This window comes from Oncorhynchus mykiss, chromosome 5 (assembly GCF_013265735.2).
Source record: "Oncorhynchus mykiss isolate Arlee chromosome 5, USDA_OmykA_1.1, whole genome shotgun sequence".
NCBI classification, from domain to species: domain Eukaryota; kingdom Metazoa; phylum Chordata; class Actinopteri; order Salmoniformes; family Salmonidae; genus Oncorhynchus; species Oncorhynchus mykiss.
In genome coordinates, this window is record NC_048569.1 from 92,422,883 (window position 1) to 92,449,061 (window position 26,179).

General features: G+C 45.3%; 1 protein-coding gene across 16 annotated transcripts in view; it reads left to right on the top strand.

The window, feature by feature from the left end:
• Nucleotides 1-26,179, top strand: part of LOC110524815 (discs large homolog 1-like protein) — a 297,429-nt gene that overhangs the window by 122,078 nt on the left and 149,172 nt on the right. Inside the window, exon 1 of one of the 16 annotated variants that reach the window (XM_036978819.1) lies at nt 20,858-22,502. The exons of 14 other annotated variants lie outside the window; for them this stretch is intronic. In XM_036978819.1, coding sequence (XP_036834714.1) covers nt 22,245-22,502 — 258 coding nt within the window. In that variant the 5' untranslated portion in view covers nt 20,858-22,244. Of the gene's footprint in view, nt 1-20,857; nt 22,503-26,179 lie in introns of those variants that run through there. One more of the 16 variants, XM_036978824.1, reaches the window with a different exon arrangement.

A 26,179-nucleotide genomic window follows, 5' to 3' on the forward strand; every position in this document is an offset into this window, starting at 1 on the left:
ACGAGACCAACATTCTATCTCTGACACGAGACCAACATTCTATCTCTGACAAGAGACCAACATTCTATCTCTGACACGAGACCAACATTCTATCTCTGACACGAGACCAACATTCTATCTCTGACAAGAGACCAACATTCTATCTCTGACAAGAGACCAACATTCTATCTCTGACACGAGACCAACATTCTATCTCTGACACGAGACCAACATTCTATCTCTGACACGAGACCAACATTCTATCTCTGACAAGAGACCAACATTCTATCTCTGACACGAGACCAACATTCTATCTCTGACACGAGACCAACAATATAAACAATAAGACATTTATTACCACCTGATTTGCTCTAAATTCTAGCCGAGCATTTGATTTCCAACACTGATGGTTTGTCCGACCTCAGCAACAATGTTTAATTTTTAAAATGCTATCTCACCCCTGTACAGAGAATGTTGTGCACGAACGAGACATCAACTCTTCTGACCCTGGTGAAATCATACAACAATATTATTGTCATGGATTTATCCAACTAAATGTCAATAGAAAACAGATGAAAATGGAGGGTTTGCTGCCCTTTCAGCTGTAGAGTGAGAAGACATTAGCCAGCCTGCAAAGCAAACCATTTTGTTCGGCATTAGCAACCAATGCTTTTGCACAGATGAAAGAATGTAGGCTTTTTGCCCTCAGCTGTATGGAGGAAATGTTACTTATCAATATAACATACAGAACACATTACAGGGAAATGTTACTTATCAATATAACATACAGAACACATTACAGGGAAATGTTACTTATCAATATAACCTACAGAACACAATACAGGCATCACAAGCATATGTGAATTAAGTGATAGTGCAGCTTTTGTGATTGGACAGTGAGCATTCTAGGCGTTGTTCTTGACCCTGTTTCACCGTGTTTCTGGGGCTAACCCCGTAAAGTCGACGTTACCCCTGCTCCGGAGCAGGACCAGCTAGCCCTGGGTTAAGGTTGGTGCTAGCCCACTAGAATGTGTAAGTGTGAATACTATGTTAGCCCCGGGATGAAATCTCTTATCCCAGGGCTGAGGTGCAGTGTGGACACACCTAGAGAAAGTTCACACAGGCAGCCTAATTCAGATATGTTTTTTCACTAATTGGTCTTTTGACCAATCACATCAGATCTTTTTGAGAGCTGATCTGATTGGTCAAAAGAGCAATTTGTGAGAAAAACATATATCTGAATTGGGTTGCCTGTGTGAATGAAGCCTTAGTGATCGCAGGCCAGTACCTCTCTGTGTCATTAAGCTAATGTACTATATTAGGGTAGACTATGAGAAGTGCCAACTTCTGCCCTCTGAGAGAGACATGGAGGGACGGAAGTGAAGGAGTGATTGGCTGGTCGGAGACTCAACCTGCTGTGGTGGAGCTCTGCGTGTTATCTAAAGTTGTTGGCTAGTATGATTTAGTGGAGGGGCTCTAGTATGACTTAGTGGAGGGGCTCTAGTATGACTTAGTGGAGGGGCTCTCTAGTATGACTTAGTGGAGGGCCTCTCTAGTATGACTTAGTGGAGGGCCTCTCTAGTATGACTTAGTGGAGGGCCTCTCTAGTATGACTTAGTGGAGGGGCTCTCTAGTATGACTTAGTGGAGGGCCTCTCTAGTATGACTTAGAGGAGGGGCTCTCTAGTATGACTTAGTGGAGGGGCTCTCTAGTATGACTTAGTGGAGGGGCTCTCTAGTATGACTTAGTGGAGGACCTCTCTAGTATGAACCAAGGGAGTGGAGGGGCTCTCTAGTATGACTTAGTGGAGGGCCTCTCTAGTATGAACCAAGGGACTGGAGGGGCTCTCTAGTATGACTTAGTGGAGGGGCACTCTACTATGACTTAGCGGAGGGGCTCTCTAGTATGACTTAGTGGAGGGCCTCTCTAGTATGAACCAAGGGACTGGAGGGCCTCTCTAGTATGACTTAGCGGAGGGGCTCTCTAGTATGACTTAGCGGAGGGGCTCTCTAGTATGACTTAGCGGAGGGGCTCTCTAGTATGACTTAGCGGAGGGGCTCTCTAGTATGACTTAGTGGAGGGGCTCTCTAGTTTGGCTTAGGAGAGGGGCTCTCCTGCCTGAGAGAGGAGGGGGGGGGGGGGGGGGGGACAGAATATGGGGCTGGGAGGAGGGATGGGGAGGGGGAAGAGTGAGACAACAGTGAGAAATGATCCACCTCCGCCTTCCCCCCCCTCCTCTCTCTCCCCTTCTCTCTCTCCCCTTCTCTCTCTCCCCTCCCCTTCCCCTCTCTCCCCTCCCCTTCTCTCTCTCCCCTTCTCTCTCTCTCTCTCTCTAAGTGAATGATTCAGCAGACGGAAATTTAGAGTCCTCTAAACCTGCTGTCTCCCTCCCATGCCAACCACTCGTCTCTCATCACTGTCCCTTAGCGTCCTGTGTGTGTGTGTGTGTGTGTGTGCCGCTGGAAGCAGACAGAGCAGCGGTTCCTTATCTCGTACTCGCCATACACACACACACACACACACACTCCGGCTTGTGGCTCAGCGTTCTGCTTGGCGGTGACATGCTGGCTGTGTTGTGCGACGCAGGGGGACAAGTTAGCATCTCCTGAGCTCTGCTCCTCGACAGACCCCTTTCAGGTCCTCACAGACAGACCCACGATCAGGAGGTGTGTGTGTGTGTGTGTGTGTGTGTGTGTGTGTGTGTGTGTGTGTGTGTGTGTGTGTGTGTTAGCGCGAGCCGTACCAGAGGGGGACATGTTGGCCTCAGTGTGGTACGCCAAAAAGATAGGCTGGCGCCTAATCAAGACCATGAGGAGAACCAAGGGACTGCAGCAGACCTTACTGGTAGGTAGGGGGGATGTATCTACTGTCATTAATTGTGGGTAGGTGTCATAGGGTCTGTCATTGACTGACACTGTAAGCTGATGAACTCTTCACTGCCCTCTCACTCTATGCAGTGAACATTTCCAGACCAGACTTCTGTCTGTGTTTTCAACCACTGTGAATGAGAACTAACAACTGTGAAGTTGGTTTTTAGGTTGTTTGTAAGATTTGTTTACTGTTTATATATGAAGCTAGGGTTGTTGATTTGTTTAGTGTGGAGTTGATTTGGAGACATTGATCAGGGTTGTTGATTTGGAGACATTGATCAGGGTTGTTGATTTGTTTAGTATAGAGTTGATTTGGAGACATTGATCAGGGTTGTTGATTTGGAGACATTGATCAGGGTTGTTGATTTGTTTAGTATAGAGTTGATTTGGAGACATTGATCAGGGTTGTTGATTTGGAGACATTGATCAGGGTTGTTGATTTTGTTTTGTATGGAGTTGATTTGGAGACATTGATCAGGGTTGTTGATTTTGTTTTGTATAGAGTTGATTTGGAGACATTGATCAGGGTTGTTGATTGTTTTGAATGGGGTTGATTTGGAGACATTGATCAGGGTTGTTGATTTGTTTAGTATGTAGTTGATTTGGAGACATTGATCAGGGTTGTTGATTTGTTTAGTATGGAGTTGATTTGGAGACATTGATCAGGGTTGTTGATTTGTTTAGTATGGAGTTGATTTGGAGACATTGATCAGGGTTGTTGATTTGTTTAGTATGGAGTTGATTTGGAGACATTGATCAGGGTTGTTGATTTGTTTAGTATGTAGTTGATTTGGAGACATTGATCAGGGTTGTTGATTTGTTTAGTATGTAGTTGATTTGGAGACATTGATCAGGGTTGTTGATTTGTTTAGTATGGAGTTGATTTGGAGACATTGATCAGGGTTGTTGATTTGTTTAGTATGGAGTTGATTTGGAGACATTGATCAGGGTTGTTGATTTGTTTAGTATGGAGTTGATTTGGAGACATTGATCAGGGTTGTTGATTTGTTTAGTATAGAGTTGATTTGGAGACATTGATCAGGGTTGTTGATTTGGAGACATTGATCAGGGTTGTTGATTTGTTTTGTACGGATTTGATTTGGAGACATTGATCAGGGTTGTTGATTGTTTTAGTGTTTATGTGGGGCAGTTTTTAGAAAGCCTGTTTCTTGGTGTTGTAGTCGTACAGGAATGACAATGCCCTTTCTAAATGTAAAGCAGATTTGTTTTGTCGTCATGACGATGCATCGTTTCAGCTCCCTTTCCTGCTCTCACCTCCGACAACAGGAACTCTCTGTTGTTCTAACAGCACACACCTACATTAAATCCCAGGAGTAGCACTACACTCTGACTTTACACACACATCCCACTCCTTCCACACAGTAACACACTGCTCCCACAGCACAGAGATCTCAGCCTACTCCTTACCGTGGGTGTGATGCCGCTGGACAGACAGACCGAGCAGTGCTGTGCTGCAATGCTACGTGAGCTGAGCTGCAGTAAGTTAGTAAGCGAATAGCCCTCTGAGTGACTTTTAGAGCAGAACGAGAGACAAATGAACTCTTTTCAGTGTCCCCGTCTGTCTCTGTCCGCCCGTTACGCTGTGCGTCTCTGAGAGATGCGTGTTGATGGTAATTAACCAGTAGGAGCAGCAGCAGGAAGAGGGGCTTGAATGGAGATGGATTATGCTCCTGTGCTTCGGTGGTTGTGCCAACGATGATGTCATGTTTCAAATGGTGATTGATTAGACGTGAGGCAGATGTCATTGAGCCACGTCACTTCATCTGTTACGCTTTACGTGCTCAGTGTATGTGTCTGCATTGATTGGATGGAGTGGTGCTTTGGTTATTTTAGCCCAAATGTAGGTTCAGTTTATTGGAGTCGGTTTGTCCTGTCTGAGTACAACAGGCTTTACAGTATAATATTAGTATATTTACTGTATTAAGGCTTTACATTACAGTATATTATTAGTATATTTACTGTATTAAGGATTTACAGTATATTATTATCCAGTATATTTACTGTATTAAGGCTTTACAGTATAATATTAGTATATTTACTGTATTAAGGCTTTACAGTATAATATTAGTATATTTACTGTATTAAGGCTTTACATTGCAGTATATTATTATCCAGTATATTTACTGTATTAAGGCTTTACACTATATTATTATCCAGTATATTTACTGTATTAAGGCTTTACAGTATAATATTAGTATATTTACTGTATTAAGGCTTTACACTATATTATTATCCAGTATATTTACTGTATTAAGGCTTTACATTGCAGTATATTATTATCCAGTATATTTACTGTATTAAGGCTTTACAGTATAATATTAGTATATTTACTGTATTAAGGCTTTACATTGCAGTATATTATTATCCAGTATATTTACTGTATTAAGGCTTTACAGTATAATATTAGTATATTTACTGTATTAAGGCTTTACATTGCAGTATATTATTATCCAGTATATTTACTGTATTAAGGCTTTACAGTATAATATTAGTATATTTACTGTATTAAGGCTTTACATTACAGTATATTATTAGTATATTTACTGTATTAAGGCTTTACAGTATATTATTAGTATATTTACTGTATTAAGGCTTTACAGTATAATATTAGTATATTTACTGTATTAAGGCTTTACACTATATTATTATCCAGTATATTTACTGTATTAAGGCTTTATATTACAGTATATTATTAGTATATTTACTGTATTAAGGATTTACAGTATATTATTATCCAGTATATTTACTGTATTAAGGCTTTACACTATATTATTATCCAGTATATTTACTGTATTAAGGCTTTACATTGCAGTATATTATTAGTATATTTACTGTATTAAGGCTTTATATTACAGTATATTATTAGTATATTTACTGTATTAAGGATTTACAGTATATTATTATCCAGTATATTTACTGTATTAAGGCTTTACACTATATTATTATCCAGTATATTTACTGTATTAAGGCTTTACATTGCAGTATATTATTATCCAGTATATTTACTGTATTAAGGCTTTACAGTATAATATTAGTATATTTACTGTATTAAGGCTTTACATTACAGTATATTATTAGTATATTTACTGTATTAAGGCTTTACATTGCAGTATATTATTATCCAGTATATTTACTGTATTAAGGCTTTACAGTATAATATTAGTATATTTACTGTATTAAGGCTTTACATTACAGTATATTTACTGTATTAAGGCTTTACAGTATATTATTATCCAGTATATTTACTGTATTAAGGCTTTACACTATATTATTATCCAGTATATTTACTGTATTAAGGCTTTACATTACAGTATATTATTAGTATATTTACTGTATTAAGGCTTTACAGTATAATATTAGTATATTTACTGTATTAAGGCTTTACACTATATTATTATCCAGTATATTTACTGTATTAAGGCTTTACAGTATAATATTAGTATATTTACTGTATTAAGGCTTTACAGTATAATATTAGTATATTTACTGTATTAAGGCTTTACATTGCAGTATATTATTATCCAGTATATTTACTGTATTAAGGCTTTACATTACAGTATATTATTAGTATATTTACTGTATTAAGGCTTTACACTATATTATTATCCAGTATATTTACTGTATTAAGGCTTTACAGTATAATATTAGTATATTTACTGTATTAAGGCTTTACATTACAGTATATTATTAGTATATTTACTGTATTAAGGCTTTACACTATATTATTATCCAGTATATTTACTGTATTAAGGCTTTACACTATATTATTATCCAGTATATTTACTGTATTACGGCTTTACAGTATATTATTAGTATATTTACTGTATTAAGGATTTACAGTATATTATTATCCAGTATCTTTACTGTATTAAGGCTTTACATTACAGTATATTATTAGTATATTTACTGTATTAAATCTTTACATTACAGTATATTATTATCCAGTATATTTACTGTATTAAATCTTTACATTACAGTATATTATTAGTATATTTACAGTATTAAGGCTTTACATTACAGTATATTATTAGTATAATTACTGTATTAAGGCTTTACAGTTTATTATTATCCAGTATATTTACTGTATTAAATCTTTACATTACAGTATATTATTAGTATATTTACAGTATTAAGGCTTTACATTACAGTATATTATTAGTATATTTACTGTATTAAGGCTTTACAGTATAATATTAGTATATTTACTGTATTAAGGCTTTACAGTATATTATTATCCAGTATATTTACTGTATTAAATCTTTTCATTACAGTATATTATTAGTATATTTACTGTATTAAGGCTTTACAGTATATTATTATCCAGTATATTTACTGTATTAAATCTTTTCATTACAGTATATTATTAGTATATTTACAGTATTAAATCTTTTCATTACAGTATATTATTAGTATATTTACTGTATTAAGGCTTTACAGTATATTATTATCCAGTATATGTACTCGCACCAAGTAGTTTTGTGAATTGAAATGTATTTGCTTAATTAAAATTAGAGCTTTTTTTCTTGAAGCAAAACTCCACTGAACAAAAATATGAAACGCGACATGCCTTTATTTCAACTATTTTACTGAGTTACAGTTCATATGAGGAAATCAGGCAATTGAAATAAATAAATTAGGCCCTAATACATGGATTTTGCATGACTGGGCAGGGGCACAGCCATCGATGGGCCTCGGAGGGCATAGGCACACCCACTTGGAAGCCAGACAGGCCCAGCCAATCAGAATGAGTTTTTCCCAACAAAAGGGCTTTAAGCTGGTGTGGTTACACGTGGTCTGTGGTTGTGGAGGTCCTGGGCTGGTGTGGAGGTCCTGGGCTTGTGTGGAGGTCCTGGGCTGGTGTGGTTACACGTGGTCTGTGGTTGTGGAGGTCCTGGGCTGGTGTGGAGGTCCTGGGCTGGTGTGGTTACACGTGGTCTGTGGTTGTGGAGGTCCTGGGCTGGTGTGGTTACATGTGGTCTGTGGTTGTGGAGGTCCTGGGCTGGTGTGGTTACACGTGGTCTGTGGTTGTGGCGGTCCGGGGCTGGTGTGGTTACACGTGGTCTGTGGTTGTGGAGGTCCTGGGCTGGTGTGGTTACACGTGGTCTGTGGTTGTTTAGGTCCTGGGCTGGTGTGGAGGTCCTGGGCTGGTGTGGTTACACGTGGTTGTGGAGGTCCTGGGCTGGTGTGGAGGTCCTGGGCTGGTGTGGTTACATGTGGTCTGTGGTTGTGGAGGTTCTGGGCTGGTGTGGTTACACGTGGTCTGTGGTTGTGGAGGTCCTGGGCTGATGTGGAGGTCCTGGACTGGTGTGGTTACATGTGGTCTGTGGTTGTGGAGGTCCTGGGCTGGCGTGGTTACATGTGGTAGAGGGTTGTGGAGGTCCTGGGCTGGTGTGGTTACACGTGGACTGTGGTTGTGAAGGTCCTGGGCTGGTGTGGTTACATGTGGTCAGTGGTTGTGGAGGTCCTGGGCTGGTGTGGTTACACGTGGTCTGCGGTTGTGAGGCCAGTTGGACGTACTAACAAATTCTTGGAGGCGTCTTATGGTAGATAAGATGGTAGATAAGATTCAATTCTCTGGCAACAGCCTTGGTGGACATTCCTGCAACCAGTATGCCAATTGCACGCTTCCTCGAAATTAGAGACATCTGTGGCACTGTGCTGTGTGAAAAAAATGCACATTTTAGAGTGGTATTTTATTGACCCCAGCACAAGGTGTACCTGTGTAATGATCATGCTGTTTAATCAGCTTCTTGATGTGCCACACTTGTCATGTGGATGGATTATCTTGGTAAAGGAGGCTCACTAACAGGGATGCAAACACATTTGTGCACAATTTGAGAACATTTCTGGGATCTTTTATTTCAGCACATGAAACATTTCTGGGGTCTTTTATTCCAGCTCATGAAACCGACACTTTACATGTTGAGTTTATATTTTTGTTCGGTGTATTTTAGCACCCCAGCTATATTATCAGTGAATATGTGGGCTCCCGAGTGGTGCAGTGGTCTAAGTGCAAGAGGCGTCACTATAGTACCTGGTTAGAATCCAGGCTATATCACATCCGGCTGTGATTGGCAGTCCCATAGGGCAGCACACAATTGGCCCAGCGTTGTCCGGGTTTGGCCGGTGTAGGCCGTCATATGCTAATCATTAGAATCCAGGCTATATCACATCTGGCTGTGATTGGCAGTCCCATAGGGCAGCACACAATTGGCCCAGCGTTGTCCGGGTTTGGCCGGTGTAGGCCGTCATATGCTAATCATTAGAATCCAGGCTATATCACATCTGGCTGTGATTGGCAGTCCCATAGGGCAGCACACAATTGGCCCAGCGTTGTCCGGGTTTGGCCGGTGTAGGCCGTCATATGCTAATCATTAGAATCCAGGCTATATCACATCTGGCTGTGATTGGCAGTCCCATAGGGCAGCACACAATTGGCCCAGCGTTGTCCGGGTTTGGCCGGTGTAGGCCGTCATATGCTAATCATTAGAATCCAGGCTATATCACATCTGGCTGTGATTGGCAGTCCCATAGGGCGGCACACAATTGGCCCAGCCTCGTCTGGGTTTGACCGGTGTAGGCCGTCATTGTAAAGAAGAATTTGTTCTTAACGGGCCTGCCTAGTTAAATAAAGGTTAAATAAAAACAGGTTCAGATGTATCGGTTTGTTTTATTTGTCTTGTTTTTAACGGTTTCACCGAGAGTGCTAAAAGCTACAGATTTACAGTGGGAAGAACTTCGCCATAAGCTCATTTGGGTTAGTGTTGAGCCATGTGAGCTAAGGTTTACTTCTCACTATGTTAGACATGGTTAGAAGTTAAGACTGTCAGATTGTAAGAAACGACTGCGGCCTGTCATCCATTTTTAATATATTCATCCCCGTTGTTCCACTGTTAGAGGTGGTATCAGCTGTTCCACTGTTAGGCAGAGGTGGTATCAGCTGTTCCACTGTTAGACAGAGGTGGTATCAGTTGTTCCACTGTTAGACAGAGGTGGTATCAGCTGTTCCACTGTTAGAGGTGGTATCAGCTGTTCCACTGTTAGACAGAGGTGGTATCAGCTGTTCCACTGTTAGACAGAGGTGGTATCAGCTGTTCCACTGTTAGGCAGAGGTGGTATCAGCTGTTCCACTGTTAGACAGAGGTGGTATCAGTTGTTCCACTGTTAGACAGAGGTGGTATCAGTTGTTCCACTGTTAGACAGAGGTGGTATCAGCTGTTCCACTGTTAGGCAGAGGTGGTATCAGCTGTTCCACTGTTAGGCAGAGGTGGTATCAGCTATTCCACTGTTAGACAGAGGTGGTACCTGTTCCACTGTTAGGCAGAGGTGGTATCAGCTGTTCCACTGTTAGGCAGAGGTGGTATCAGCTGTTCCACTGTTAGGCAGAGGTGGTATCAGCTATTCCACTGTTAGACAGAGGTGGTACCTGTTCCACTGTTAGACAGAGGTGGTATCAGCTGTTCCACTGTTAGGCAGAGGTGGTATCAGCTGTTCCACTGTTAGACAGAGGTGGTATCAGCTGTTCCACTGTAAGACAGAGGTGGTATCAGCTGTTCCACTGTTAGACAGAGGTGGTATCAGCTGTTCCACTGTTAGGCAGAGGTGGTATCAGCTGTTCCACTGTTAGACAGAGGTGGTACCTGTTCCACTGTTAGGCAGAGGTGGTATCAGCTGTTCCACTGTTAGGCAGAGGTGGTATCAGCTGTTCCACTGTTAGACAGAGGTGGTATCAGCTGTTCCACTGTTAGACAGAGGTGGTATCAGCTGTTCCACTGTTAGACAGAGGTGGTATCAGCTGTTCCACTGTTAGACAGAGGTGGTATCAGCTGTTCCACTGTTAGACAGAGGTGGTATCAGCTGTTCCACTGTTAGGCATAGGTGGTATCAGCTGTTCCACTGTTAGACAGAGGTGGTATCAGCTGTTCCACTGTTAGACAGAGGTGTTATCAGCTGTTCCACTGTTAGACAGAGGTGGTATCAGTTGTTCCACTGTTAGACAGAGGTGGTATCAGCTGTTCCACTGTTAGGCAGAGGTGGTATCAGCTGTTCCACTGTTAGAGGTGGTATCAGCTGTTCCACTGTTAGACAGAGGTGGTATCAGCTGTTCCACTGTTAGACAGAGGTGGTACCTGTTCCACTGTTAGGCAGAGGTGGTATCAGCTGTTCCACTGTTAGACAGAGGTGGTATCAGCTGTTCCACTGTTAGGCAGAGGTGGTATCAGCTGTTCCACTGTTAGGCAGAGGTGGTATCAGCTGTTCCACTGTTAGACAGAGGTGGTATCAGCTGTTCCACTGTTAGACAGAGGTGGTATCAGCTGTTCCACTGTTAGACAGAGGTGGTATCAGCTGTTCCACTGTTAGACAGAGGTGGTATCAGCTGTTCCACTGTTAGACAGAGGTGGTATCAGTTGTTACTGTGCTGATCCACTAGATTGTTAAACTCTTCAGATTAGCTGAAGTATCAATATTGTAAATGAATGGAGATACTCCGTCCAGTGAAAGTGTGTGTATCAGTGTATATATGTATGTTGTTATCAGGGTCAGAGAATGACAGCCTTTCTCTGTTCCAGTCCAGCTGCACTCTGATCCTCTTGGCTTTCCGTCTCACTTTAGAGGAGAATGATTGACAGGTGTGTTTTTGTATTTACCAACACAACACTGTATTGCCCACAATCTACCATAGAAAGCACCTTTCATCCTGGAGACAGACTGAGATAAATCCTACAATCCAGTCTCCGACCTCAACGTCCCAGCGACGTGTTCGTCAGTTAAAGCCTCCTGATCCCGGAACAAAATGACAGTTATCAAATCTCTCTGGGTTGTCAGGAAGCTGTTGTGTCGAACAGGCTCTCACACTGGTCAGATCATCAGACAGGGTGAGATGTGGGGGATGCAGTGTTACTGAACCTGCATCTTTTTCCAGACTCCCAACTTCAGGTTGTCCAGGTGTTTGGCCACGTGTACCAGCGCTCCTGAGACTCTCTCTGGATCCGGCAGTGTGCACTTGGCTCTTCCAACGGTGGCCTTGTAGTTCTGTAGACATTTGATGTGTTCAGGTCCTCCTCTGCGGCACTGAATTGTGTGTGAAAGAGATGATATCTCTTTATTCGTCACCTCAATATTTTTCTTCATCTGACTGTCGTGCTCCTCTTCCTCCCTTAGAAAAGTTATTCTGGCTGCCTCTTCATCTCGCAGAAACTGGTGAATCATCTCAAACTCCTCCTTAATCTGCTTTTCTGTGATCTGGGCCTGGCTCATAATGTGCTCTGCTGTTTTCTGTGGTCTGGGCCTGGCTCTTAATGTGCTCTGCTGTTTTCTGTGGTCTGGGCCTGGCTCTTAATGTGCTCTGCTGTTTTCTGTGGTCTGGGCCTGGCTCTTAATGTGCTCTGCTCTTTTATCACACTTTACTTTAATTGCATTAAAGATCTTCAGCTTCTCCCGTAAGGGTTTCAGTGTGGTCTTGAGTGCAGATTCATCTATGGGACAGAACTTGTGGTTTGTGTGTTTTCTGGAAGTCTGACACACGAAACAAACATGCTTTTTATCCTCCAGACAGTAGAGCTTGAGATTCTCTCCTTGCAGACAGCAGAGCAGCTCAGACACTCTCTGATTCCTTCTCTCCTGTAAGAAGACCTCACACATGTTCTTTAAACCCAGCTGACACGAAGGCCCGTGTCTTGATGATCTTCTCCTGCAAACGGGACATTCCCAAGTTTATTTTTCCTTCCAATAGTCGTGCAGACAGGCATTACAGAAGATATGGCTACATGACAAGAGGACAGGGTTCTTGAAGATGTCACAGCACACAGGACAGGAGAGCATCTCCTCTGGGAGAAACTGGAAGCCATTTTCCCTATGTCACTCTCTTATGTGGCTACCCGAGGTTATATAAGATCACACTGTACCATAGTCTCCAACGTTCCAAAGATGCATCACCTGCACTTCCACCTGAACAGGTGACTGTCGTCCTTCCTGCACTCCTGACAGGTAGAGGGGCGGAGCTTTAGGAAACTATGAATCAGAAATCTTCTGTGATTTCAGTGAGAACGATAAAATGTCAGGGTTCAAGATACAGACCGCAACAGAGAGAGGCCGCAGTATGGCCTAGGCATTCATGATAAATAAACGTGTTACTTAGTAGGAGACAAGGAAAGAATGATAAAGCAACCTGAAGAAGTATTTGAAATGCATTGCAGTTTGAGTGCTGAAGGTGGCTAGTAAACTATAACTGCAGCCGACAGTTAAAGGCAGACATGTGTAAGCCTGCCTGTCATGGCCCTTTTCTGATATTCACCACATATTCAAGTGTTATTAGATTGCTGACTGGGATGTGGTGGTGGTCATTAACCTCCAGTCTGATCGAAGTCCAATGTGAACTTCATGGGGAATCTCTATTAGATTGTGAGATATTGAGTTCCTAACACAGATTACGATGGAAACTCATTAACCCAATGCCATCCTAGTGTGTGTGTGTGTGTGTGTGTGTGTGTGTGTGTGTGTGTGTGTGTGTGTGTGGACAGAGGGGACAGAAACAAATAACCAGATACTGAATGCTTAATGACTATCCCAGACCTAAACTCAGGCCATCCTCCCCTCCCCTTAATGACTATCCCAGACCTAAGCTCAGGACATCCTCCCCTCCCCTTAATGACTATCCCAGACCTAAGCTCAGGACATCCTCCCCTCCCCTTAATGACTATCCCAGACCTAAGCTCAGGACATCCTCCCCTCCCCTTAATGACTATCCCAGACCTAAACTCAGGCCATCCTCCCCTCCCCTTAGTGACTAGCCCAGACCTAAACTCAGGACATCCTCCCCTCCCCTTAGTGACTATCCCAGACCTAAACTCAGGACATCCTCCCCTTAATGACTAGCCCAGACCTAAACTCAGGACATCCTCCCCTCCCCTTAATGACTATCCCAGACCTAAACTCAGGACATCCTCCCCTTAATGACTAGCCCAGACCTAAACTCAGGACATCCTCCCCTCCCCTTAATGACTAGCCCAGACCTAAACTCAGGACATCCTCCCCTCCCCTTAATGACTATCCCAGACCTAAGCTCAGGACATCCTCCCCTCCCCTTAATGACTAGCCCAGCCCTAAACTCAGGCCATCCTCCCCTCCCCTTAATGACTAGCCCAGCCCTAAACTCAGGACATCCTCCCCTCCCCTTAATGACTAGCCCAGCCCTAAACTCAGGCCATCCTCCCCTCCCCTTAATGACTAGCCCAGCCCTAAACTCAGGACATCCTCCCCTTAATGACTAGCCCAGCCCTAAACTCAGGACATCCTCCCCTCCCCTTAATGACTAGCCCAGCCCTCAACTCAGGCCATCCTCCCCTCCCCTTAATGACTAGCCCAGCCCTAAACTCAGGACATCCTCCCCTTAATGACTAGCCCAGCCCTAAACTCAGGCCATCCTCCCCTCCCCTTAGTGACTAGCCCAGACCTAAACTCAGGCCATCCTCCCCTCCCCTTAATGACTATCCCAGACCTAAGCTCAGGACATCCTCCCCTCCCCTTAATGACTAGCCCAGCCCTAAACTCAGGACATCCTCCCCTCCCCTTAATGACTAGCCCAGCCCTAAACTCAGGCCATCCTCCCCTCCCCTTAATGACTAGCCCAGCCCTAAACTCAGGACATCCTCCCCTTAATGACTAGCCCAGCCCTAAACTCAGGACATCCTCCCCTCCCCTTAATGACTAGCCCAGCCCTCAACTCAGGCCATCCTCCCCTCCCCTTAATGACTAGCCCAGCCCTAAACTCAGGACATCCTCCCCTTAATGACTAGCCCAGCCCTAAACTCAGGCCATCCTCCCCTCCCCTTAGTGACTAGCCCAGACCTAAACTCAGGCCATCCTCCCCTCCCCTTAATGACTATCCCAGACCTAAGCTCAGGACATCCTCCCCTCCCCTTAATGACTAGCCCAGCCCTAAACTCAGGACATCCTCCCCTTAATGACTAGCCCAGCCCTAAACTCAGGACATCATCCCCTCCTCTTATAATGACTAGCCCAGCCCTCAACTCAGGCCATCCTCCCCTCCCCTTAATGACTAGCCCAGCCCTAAACTCAGGACATCCTCCCCTTAATGACTAGCCCAGCCCTAAACTCAGGCCATCCTCCCCTCCCCTTAATGACTAGCCCAGCCCTAAACTCAGGACATCCTCCCCTTAATGACTAGCCCAGCCCTCAACTCAGGCCATCCTCCCCTCCCCTGAATGACTAGCCCAGCCCTAAACTCAGGCCATCCTCCCCTTAACGACTAGCCCAGCCCTAAACTCAGGCCATCCTCCCCTTAATGACTAGCCCAGCCCTCAACTCAGGCCATCCTCCCCTCCCCTTAATGACTAGCCCAGCCCTAAACTCAGGACATCCTCCCCTTAATGACTAGCCCAGCCCTAAACTCAGGACATCCTCCCCTTAATGACTAGCCCAGCCCTAAACTCAGGACATCCTCCCCTTAATGACTAGCCCAGCCCTAAACTCAGGACATCCTCCCCTTAATGACTAGCCCAGCCCTACACTCAGGACATCCTCCCCTCCCCTTAATGACTTGCCCAGCCCTACACTCAGGACATCCTCCCCTTAATGACTAGCCCAGCCCTAAACTCTGGCCATCCTCCCCTCCCCTTAATGACTAGCCCAGCCCTACACTCAGGACATCCTCCCCTTAATGACTATCCCAGACCTAAACTCAGGCCATCCTCCCCTCCCCTTAATGACTAGCCCAGCCCTAAACTCAGGCCATCCTCCCCTTAATGACTAGCCCAGCCCTCAACTCAGGACATCCTCCCCTCCCCTTAATGACTAGCCCAGCCCTAAACTCAGGACATCCTCCCCTTAATGACTAGCCCAGCCCTACACTCAGGACATCCTCCCCTCCCCTTAATGACTTGCCCAGCCCTACACTCAGGACATCCTCCCCTTAATGACTAGCCCAGCCCTAAACTCAGGCCATCCTCCCCTCCCCTTAATGACTAGCCCAGCCCTACACTCAGGACATCCTCCCCTTAATGACTATCCCAGACCTAAACTCAGGACATCCTCCCCTTAATGACTATCCCAGACCTACACTCAGGACATCCTCCCCTCCCCTTAGTGACTAGCCCAGCCCTACACTCAGGACATCCTCCCCTCCCCTTAATGACTAGCCCAGCCCTACACTCAGGACATCCTCCCCTCCCCTTAATGACTAGCCCAGCCCTACACTCAGGACATCCTCCCCTCCCCTTAATGACTAGCCCAGCCCTACGCTCAGGACATCCTCCCCTCCCCTTAATGACTAGCCCAGCCCTACACTCAGGACATCCTCCCCTCCCCTTAATGACTAGCCCAGCCCTACACTCAGGACATCCTCCCCTCCCCTTAATGACTAGCCCAGCCCTACACTCAGGACATCCTCCCCTTAATGACTAGCCCAGCCCTAAACTCAGGCCATCCTCCCCTTCCCTTAATGACTAGCCCAGCCCTACACTCAGGACATCCTCCCCTCCCCTTAATGACTAGCCCAGCCCTACACTCAGGCCATCCTCCCCTCCCCTTAATGACTAGCCCAGCCCTACACTCAGGACATCCTCCCCTCCCCTTAATGACTAGCCCAGCCCTACACTCAGGACATCCTCCCCTCCCCTTAATGACTAGCCCAGCCCTACACTCAGAACATCCTCCCCTCCCCTTAATGACTAGCCCAGCCCTACACTCAGGACATCCTCCCCTCCCCTTAATGACTAGCCCAGCCCTACACTCAGGCCATCCTCCCCTCCCCTTAATGACTAGCCCAGCCCTACACTCAGGCCATCCTCCCCTCCCCTTAATGACTAGCCCAGCCCTACACTCAGGCCATCCTCCCCTCCCCTTAATGACTAGCCCAGCCCTACACTCAGGCCATCCTCCCCTCCTGTCGCTGGTCTTTTGAACTGTGATTACAGTATTAGGGTGTGTCAAAAGGACTCTTCCGTGATCTACAGTGTCCGGGTAAAGTGGACCATTAAGAACCCATTAGTCTGTAGACTTTAGAGGAGACTGTTCACCAGGCAGGCTGCAGTGGTAGTGCTGGGTTACATGCAACAGGAGAGTGGAAGGGTCAAGGGTCATCCTACAGGTGCACTGTACCGGACTGGAGTACAGATGTCTCCTGTTGGGATTTCCTACGAGCCTGACCAAAATGTATCCTAAAGCTACGTGTTAGAGTGAAAACATGTTAATTTATTCACGATGGTACCGTCTTGGTAGTGCATATACAATGTAGTTATACAGTTTCCCTGGGATACTTACACCGTGACTACACTGGTCATTCATTTGAAACGTCATTTGGGTAGCTTCCGTATTATTATTATTATGTATCTGCAACATGGACCAGCTCTAAAACGTTGGAAAATGTACATGCTAGTTCTACAACTCAAGTGATAATATGTTGAATGTTGATGTTGATTTGAGTAGGGAGGGTACTGTAGTTTGTTATTTTGAGTAGGGAGGGTACTGTAGTTTGTTGATTTGAGTAGGGAGGGTACTGTAGTTTGTTATTTTGAGTAGGGAGGGTACTGTAGTTTGTTGATTTGAGTAGGGAGGGTACTGTAGTTTGTTGATTTGAGTAGGGAGGGTACTGTAGTTTGTTGATTTGAGTAGGGAGGGTACTGTAGTTTGTTGATTTGAGTAGGGAGGGTACTGTAGTTTGTTATTTTGAGTAAGGAGGGTACTGTAGTTTGTTGAACTTTGCATATACAGCTCATTTGGAAAGTATTCCCCTTGACTTTTTCATTTTGTTACGTTACGTTATTATTAATTCAATTGTTTATTCAACAATTAATTCAATTGTTTTTCACCCTCATCAATCTACACATAATACCCCATAATGACATCACAATACCCCATAATGACATCACAATACCCCATAATGACGAAGAAAAAACAGTTTTTTAAATATATATTTGCAAATGTATTAAAAATAAAAAACTGATAACACATTTACGTAAGTATTCAGACCCTTTACTCAGTACTTTGTTGAAGCACCTTTGGCAGCGATTACAGCGTAGAGTCTTCTTGGGTATGACGCTACAAGCTTGGAACACCTGTATTTGGGGCGTTTCTCCCCATTCTTCTCTGCAGATCCTCTCAAGCTCTGTCAGGTTGGATGGGGAGCGTTGCTGCACAGCTATTTTCAGGTCTCTCCAGAGATGTTAGATCGGGTTCAAGTCCGGGCTGTGGCTGGGCCACTCATGGACATTCAGAGTCTTGTCCCGAAGCCACTCTTCCGTTGTATTGGCTGTGTGCTTAGGGTCGTTGTCCTGTTGGAAGGTGAACCTTCACCCCAGTCTGAGGTCCTGAGCGCTCTGGAGCAGGTTTTCATCAAGGATCTCTCTGTACTTTGCTTCGTTCATCTTTCCTTCGATCCTGACTAGTCTCTCAGTCCCTGCCGCTGAAAAACATCCCCACAGTATGATGCTGCCAGCACCATGTTTCACTGTAGGGATGGTGCCAGGTTTTCTCCAGACGTGACACTTGGCATTCAGGCCAAAGAGTTCAATCTTGGTTTCATCAGACCAGAGAATCTGGTTTCTCGTGGTCTGGGAGTCCTTTATGTGCCTTTGGGCAAACTATTTAGGAGTGGCTTCTGTCTGCCCACTCTACCATAAAAGCCTGATTGGTGGAGTGCTGCAGGGATGGTTGTCCTTCTGGATGGTTCTCCCATCTCCACAGAGGAACTCTGGAGCTCTGTCAGAGTGACCGTCGGGTTCTTGGGTTCATCTCCCTGACCAAGGCCCTTCTCCCCCGATTGCTCAGTTTGGCCTTGTGGCCAGCTCTAGGAAGAGTCTTGGTGGTTCCAAACTTCCTCCATTTAAGAATGATGGAAGCCACTGTGTTCTTGGGGACCTTTAATGCTGCAGAATTGTTTGGGTACCCTTCCCCAGATGGACTGTCAACTGTGGGACCTTATATAGACAGGTGTGTGCCTTTCCAAATCATGTCCAATCAATTGAATTTACCACAGCTGGACTCCAATCAAGTTGTAGAAACATCTCAAGGATGATCAATGAAACAGGATGCACCTGAGCTCAATTTCTGGTCTCATAGCAAATTAGACTGAATACTTATGTAAATAAGGTATCAGATTTATTAATTTTTTTAATACATTTACACACATTTCTAAAAAGCTTTTTCCACTTTGTCATTATGGGGTATTGTGATGTCATGATGGGGTATTGTGATGTCATTATGGGGTATTGTGTGTAGATTGATGAGGGCGTTTTTTATTTAATCAATTTTAGAATAAGGCTGTAACGTAACAACATGTGGAAAAGGTCTAGGTGTCTGAATACTTTCCCAATGCACTGTGTCTCTATCAGTGTTTCCAGGGGAGAGCTGAGCTGAGAGAAATACTTTTAACTCTGTATAACACACTCAGGGGTCCGCAGCACCACTCTCATCAAATATACATGTCCCGGGTACTTTTTTAATTGGCAATGCATTATTGAGCTGCTCCTACATGTATAAGGTCACGTTGGACTGAGGATGAGGATGCAGACAGAGGTTTGACAGCCGCGCTGTCTGCCTGAGTACACTGGAAGTGATCAAGCAGGTACAGGAAAGGCTAACAGCTTGTATGAGTGTGTCATTCACATGTGTTCGGTTCTTGGCATAGATGGGCAGGTGGTGTTTGGATATCTCATTTACTGTGGGGTGTGGGTGGAGTGGGTGGAGTGAGTGGGTGGAGTGGGTGGGTGGAGTGGAGTGGAGTGGAGTGGGTGGGTGAGTGTGGGTGGGTGGGTGGAGTGGGTGAGTGAGTGTGGGTGGGTGAGTGTGTGTGTGTGTGGGTGAGTGAGTGGGTGAAGTTCATGGGTGGGTGGATTTTGTGGATGAGTGGGTGTAGTTCGTGGGTGAGTGGGTGGGTGGGTGTGAAAGGTCTCAGGAAGAGCCTCCTGTAATATAGTGAGACACCTGGATGGAACTTACCTACCTGTAGCTGTGGTTATTCATGGGTTAATAACATTGTTGGAGAACATCAGCTAGTTAAATTACTAACGCATCTCCTTTGCAGCACTGATGGAACCAACTGTTTTTCTATATCATGGCAGAAGTATCAATTGTGCTGAATACTTGTGCATAAAATCACCATAATCTAAGCGCATACCAACAGTATTATTTTTACTCCTTGAAAATGTCCCTGCCATTTCCCCAGCTAACCACAGCACTATACACAGTAGTAAAATATGATTTTACTCCCTGAAAATAAATATCCCTGCCATTTCCCTAGCTGTAGTGCTACCTAGAGGTAGATGCTATTTCTGTCTCCTAGCTACAGTGAGGCTGATCCTATCAGGACCTGACTGTAGGTGCCTGTGGACCCAGACACCACAGTGATGATATGTGGACACAGACACCACAGAGGTGATATGTGGATCCAGACACCACAGTGATGATATGTGGATCCAGACACCACAGTGGTGATATGTGGATCCAGACACCACAGAGGTGATATGTGGATCCAGACACCACAGTGGTGATATGTGGACACAGACACCACAGTGATGATATGTGGATCCAGACACCACAGTGATGATATGTGGATCCAGACACCACAGTGATGATATGTGGACACAGACACCACAGTGATGATATGTGGACACAGACACCACAGTGATGATATGTGGATCCAGACACCACAGTGATGATATGTGGACGAGGAGTCCTGTTATTTCTCTCTGTCTCTGGAGAATATCTTTGGAGTTGTAGGAGCAGCGAGGGAGGGAGGAGCTTGGTTGATGGGGTTGCAGCTCTATTTGATGTGAAAGCTGTTGCCATGGTGCCGGTCCCCACAGAGTAGGAGCACGAGCTGTGACAATGGCTCTTACCTCGTTGACACCTGTGACTCTGGCTCAGCTATAGGCTGGCTCTGGATGGAGGAGGAGGAGGATGCTTCTACTATTTCAGTGTGAGAGGAAGATGAGGAGGAGGAGACAGAGAATCAACAGGCGTTCACACAGACCAGGATCCTGTTCATTTTTTCCCCCTCTGATGGGCACAGGCTGTTGTTATTCCACTGTGGATCGGTGGCAGCAGTATGTGTAGGAGACAAGCGAGCTGCAGTGTCTGAAAACACCCGAGGAGGAGAACACACATTTACACACTTACACACACATACACACACACACACACACACACAGTCACCATCACCATCACGCAGCACCAGAAGCCGACGTTTACCCGACTGAACTGGCTAACGGCTAATACTTCCTTCCTGGATTTTACACACTCATCTGTGAAGTGCATCTGTGGCGTCTCACACTCTTCTTGTTCTCAAACGCTTTTGGGCATTTTCTTATTCCTTTCTTCTCTGTCTGCTCCTTCTGGACCTGCGAGCACCTTTTAGAGAGAGGCACTGAGTTTCAGTTTTATGTTCGGCTGGCAGGGGCGTCAACAGCGTCCATAATCATATCTGGTGACGAAAGGGTTTCTACGCCTGGACAATGGCTCTGGAGTGGCAGGACCAATCAGTAACACCTCTCTGTGGAAGCTTTCCTGTGGCCACAGAGGTTTCTGATGACTTTCAATAGAGTTCAACTCTTCTGGGACTGATTGAGGGGAAGAAGGGTGGAGAGGAGGAGAGGAAAGGAGTGGAAGAGAGGAGGAGGAGGAGGAGGAAGACCACACCAGATCAGAGCTCAGGATGGATCTTCTCTCCATCTATATTTAATGTGAGTGTGGAGGTTTAGAGGAGGGGGGGGAGTCTCTGAGCTGTTCTCCTGTTAAGAATGTACTGTGATTGAGCCCTGATCATTTGACTGCACTTCACTGGAGCTCCACATACAACCTGGAAGCAAGGGAGAGACAGAAAGAAAGAAACAGAGCTCCCTTCTTCTGATGTCTCCAAGACTTGTCAGGTAATCAAGCCCATTTCCTGCCTTTCGACCCCCCCCCCCCTCGCCGTTCTGTCGTTCTTGAAAGAGAAGAGAACAAGGAGAGAGAGAAGAGTCCCAGTGAACCAGAGAGACTACTGCTGGGGAGTTGCTGGCGGTGCCATCTGTGTCTCTCTGTCCTAACTGCCTTCCCAGCTGTTGACCATGTTGCGTCTGGTGTGTCCCCCTGGTTAGGGAAACGGAGGATGCAGACGGGTCTGTCTGTCTGTCTTTCACCATCTTAATGGACTTCCTTTTGGACTTTTGGACTCTCTTACTGCTCAATAGGATGCAGTGAGTAACCTAACCCGTGCCAGCACACCACTCCAACTCCTCCACCTTATATTCCTCTCCTCTCCTCTGTGGCTGCCAGTACAATCGCCCTGCAGGCCAACTGTTCTCTCGTTCCCGGCCCTAAAGGAAGAGAAGAGGGGATAGTTATTTCTCTTCCCTCCTCTGGTCCCTTGCTCCTGAGATGAATTTCATCTTCGGCAACAACACTCAGTTCCCACGAGGTGGGCGGAGCGGTGGAGGCGGGGGCCAAGGGCATGGGGGGCCCCAGAAACAGAAACAGGGGCCCAAGAGAGGCGCCTCAGAGGAACTGTCCTCGGGACATCATACGGGCTCACCTTCCTCCTCCTCCTCCTCTTCCTCCTCTCACTGGCAGCAGCTCATCACCTTCTTCTCGAAGAGAAACGCCTTTAGTGACTGCATCACAGCCGGAGCCACTCAGGTAATTCCAGATCACACGTCTGTAGTACCAACAGGTGTACTGTAAATGTGCTCACACTGCGGAGTTCCTGCTTTTATTGCCTGGTAATACTCTGTGTTTGTGGACAAGGCAAGGAACAATTCTGGATTGTTCAATTGTTTGGGCTTGATATTTGCCCGTGTAGACTGTAGCCTCTGATACTTGTGTGGCAAACAATGTTTCTATTTATATTCCTCAAGGTTACTATGGCAGCTACTGTTGCTCTAAGATGTCTCTAAGCATGTAGGCAGAAGATGCAGAAGGTTCCCAGAAAGCTCAGCATTGAAAGTGTAAACTGAGATGCGTGTTTCCTCGGCCTTGTGGAGAGGTGCAGAGCTGTCCGCCAGTCTCCTGGCAGTGTACTGTAGAACCTGAAGTGTTTACCGAGACCAATCCCTAGTCCCCTTGGCACCGAGCCACCTCCTAATACCTCTCTGGTGCATTAGATGTCCTGCTTCTCCATGCTCCTTTAACACATCAAGTCAATCATTTATTCCTTGACCAAGTTTAACTCACCTGGCTACTGTCCTCACATAGTGCTGTCTCAGTCCTGTCTTCCTTTCTTGTCAACCATCGGGAGTTGGGATTGGAGGAGAGATCAGGGCTGGTTGGTTATTCTCTGATGCTGGTGAGGCAGGAGGGCTCATGGTCACTACTGTACTGGAGGCTCAAGTTTCACCTCTGATAATTATCATCCATTACATACTGATGGAACCATTAACAGATGAAAGGACAAGACAAGAGCACGATTAACCACAGGTTTAATTTGTCTTTTAATGTTTTGGCAAACCCTCATGAAGATCTGTTGAGCAAATTGTTGGTGTAAAGATGCTTGTTCAAGAAGAGGCTCACTAGTGAGCTGAACTTGATCAGTGACATCATGACCAAGTGGGGCTTGTGTTCCCATCCAGTCCTGTGTTGTAGTAAATCAACAGGGCCTGCTTTCTGTCTGTACCCTGATGTCCAGGGACAGCTGTCTGTGGGGTAGGCAGCTGACGCCAGCAGCACTCAGTGCTCTATTGTTTTCTGAGTTATAAACTGTAATCAGATTGGACTGGGGCTAGAGCTTCTTCCCAAGGTGTTGTCCAGAGCACTTAGTGGAGGACTAATGGCCCATTACATCTGCTGCTGCACTGTGAGGTGCCATCACTTTTATATCAATTCATCCTGTCTTTTACTGAGGGAAGAAGAAGAAATGGAGATGGATGGATGGAGACTTTTGAAAGATTGGAAAAAAAGGGAAGGATGGAGAAGGACTGATGGAGAAGGACGGATGGAGAAGGACGGGTGGAGAAGGACGGGTGGAGAAGGACGGGTGGAGAAGGACGGATGGATGGAGAAGGACGGATGGATGGAGAAGGACGGGTGGAGAAGGACGGATGGGGATGGATGGATGGATGGATGGAGAAGGACGGGTGGAGAAGGGACGGGTGGGAATGGATGGATGGATGGATGGAGAAGGACGGGTGGAGAAGGACGAATGGGGATGGATGGATGGACAGATGGAGAAGGACGGGTGGAGAAGGACGGGTGGAGAAGGACGGGTGTAGAAGGACGGATGGGGATGGATGGATGGATAGAGAAGGACGGGTGGAGAAGGACGGATGGGGATGGATTAATGGACGGATGGAGAAGGACGGGTGGAGAAGGACGGATGGGGATGGATGGATGGGTGGAGAAGGACGGATGGCTGGAGATAGACGGATGGATGGATGGAGAAGGAAGGATGAAGGATGGATGGGAGGAAGTATTTTCTGTAGTACTCACAACAACCACTTCATCTTTCTTTCATGGGCCTTTTTACCCACAAACACCCGAACATACAGTACGTTGTCACGCCACGGCCTCCTGGTCATTAAGACACACCTTCTCTGTCGTCCTCTAGGGTCTGAGTTCAAGACCCGTTTAAGGTTCAGATCAGAAGGCTTTGGGTCCGTATAGCAAAGCAAGGATTAAAGTCCTGAGAAATTGTTACGGATATGTTCAGTCGATTTTAGGAGTGTAAGGGCTGAGTCCCGATACTTCCTGTAGATCTCATGTAAAGCCTCATACAGGAATATATGATGTACCTAGCTGTATGGGCATGCAGTAATGAATGAACCTGATGTATGTTAATTGTGTCAAACTCGAAACCTAGTTGATTCGTGTAATTAGTGCATGTCTTCTGTTGTGTTCTGGAACTTTCTCGGGTAGCATGGATTGTTGTGTTGGAGGTTTATGTCTCTCTAGGAGTGGACTGGAGTGCTGTAATGGTAAGAAGCAGAGAGGTTTTGCTCTATGTCTCTGTAATAATTGACGAGGAGGTTAGCATCGCTGGGGAGGGAACTTATACACCAACTACAGAGCTTCTCTTAACAGACGATCGTGTAAAACGGAGGCGGGGGAACACAGGAGGATTGCTTTGGTGGATCCTTCACCAAACATGGAAGGGTCTTGAATATTAAGGATAAAGGGATCCTTGAATGTATGGGATATACTGTAGGGGTCCTTGAATGTATGGGATATACTGTAGGGGTCCTTGAATGTATGGGATATACTGTAGGGGTCCTTGAATGTATGGGATATACTGGGCATTCTAAAATTGATTAAATAAAACATTTTCCTCATCAATCTATACACAATACCCCATAATGACAAAGCGAAAACACATTTATTTTACATTTTTGCAAATGTATGTAAAAAAAATATATATAAACATGTATATAGTTGAAGTCGGAAGTTTACTTGCACATTAGCCAAATACATTTAAACTCAGTTTTTCACAATTCCTGACATTTAATCCTAGTAACAATTCCCTGTTTTAAGTCAGTTAGGATCATTAGGGTGTAACTGCTGGTGTAACTGAGTCAGGTTTGTAGGCCTCCTTGCTCGTACACTCTTTTTCGGTTCTTCCCTTCACATTTCCTATAGGATTGAGATCAGGGCTTTGTGATGGCCACTCCAATACCTTGACTTTGTTGTCCTTAAGCCATTTTGCCACAACTTTGGAAGTATGCTTGGGGTCATTGTCCATTTGGAAGACCCATTTGCGACCAAGCTTTAACTTCCTGGCTGATGTCTTGAGATGCTGTGTCAATATATCCACGTAATTTTCCGTCCTCATGATGCCATCTATTTTGTGAAGTGCACCAGTCCCTCCTGCAGCAAAGCACCCCCACAACGTGATGCTGCCACCCCGTACTTCACGGTTGGGATGGTGTTCTTCGGCTTGCAAGCGTCCCCCTTTTTCCTCCAAACATAACAATAGTCATTATGGCCAAACAGTTCTATTTTTGTTTCATCAGACCAGAGGACATTTCTCCAAAAGTACAGTCTTTGTCCCCCCTGTTTTTCCAAACCGCAGTCTACTTTTTTATGGTGGTTTTGGAGCAGTGGCTTCTTCCTTGCTGAGCAGCCTTTCAGGTTATGTTGATATAGGACTCGTTTTGCTGTGGATATAGATACTTTTGTACCTGTTTTTCCAGCATCTTCACAAGGTCCTTTGCTGTTCTGGAATTGATTTGCACTTTTCTCACCAAAGTACGTTCATCTCTAGGAGACAGAACAGGTCTCCTTCCTGAGCGGTATGACGGCTGCGTGGTCCCATGGTGTTTATACTTGCGTACTATTGTTTGTACAGATGAACGTGGTACCTTCAGGCATTTGGAAATTGCTCCCAA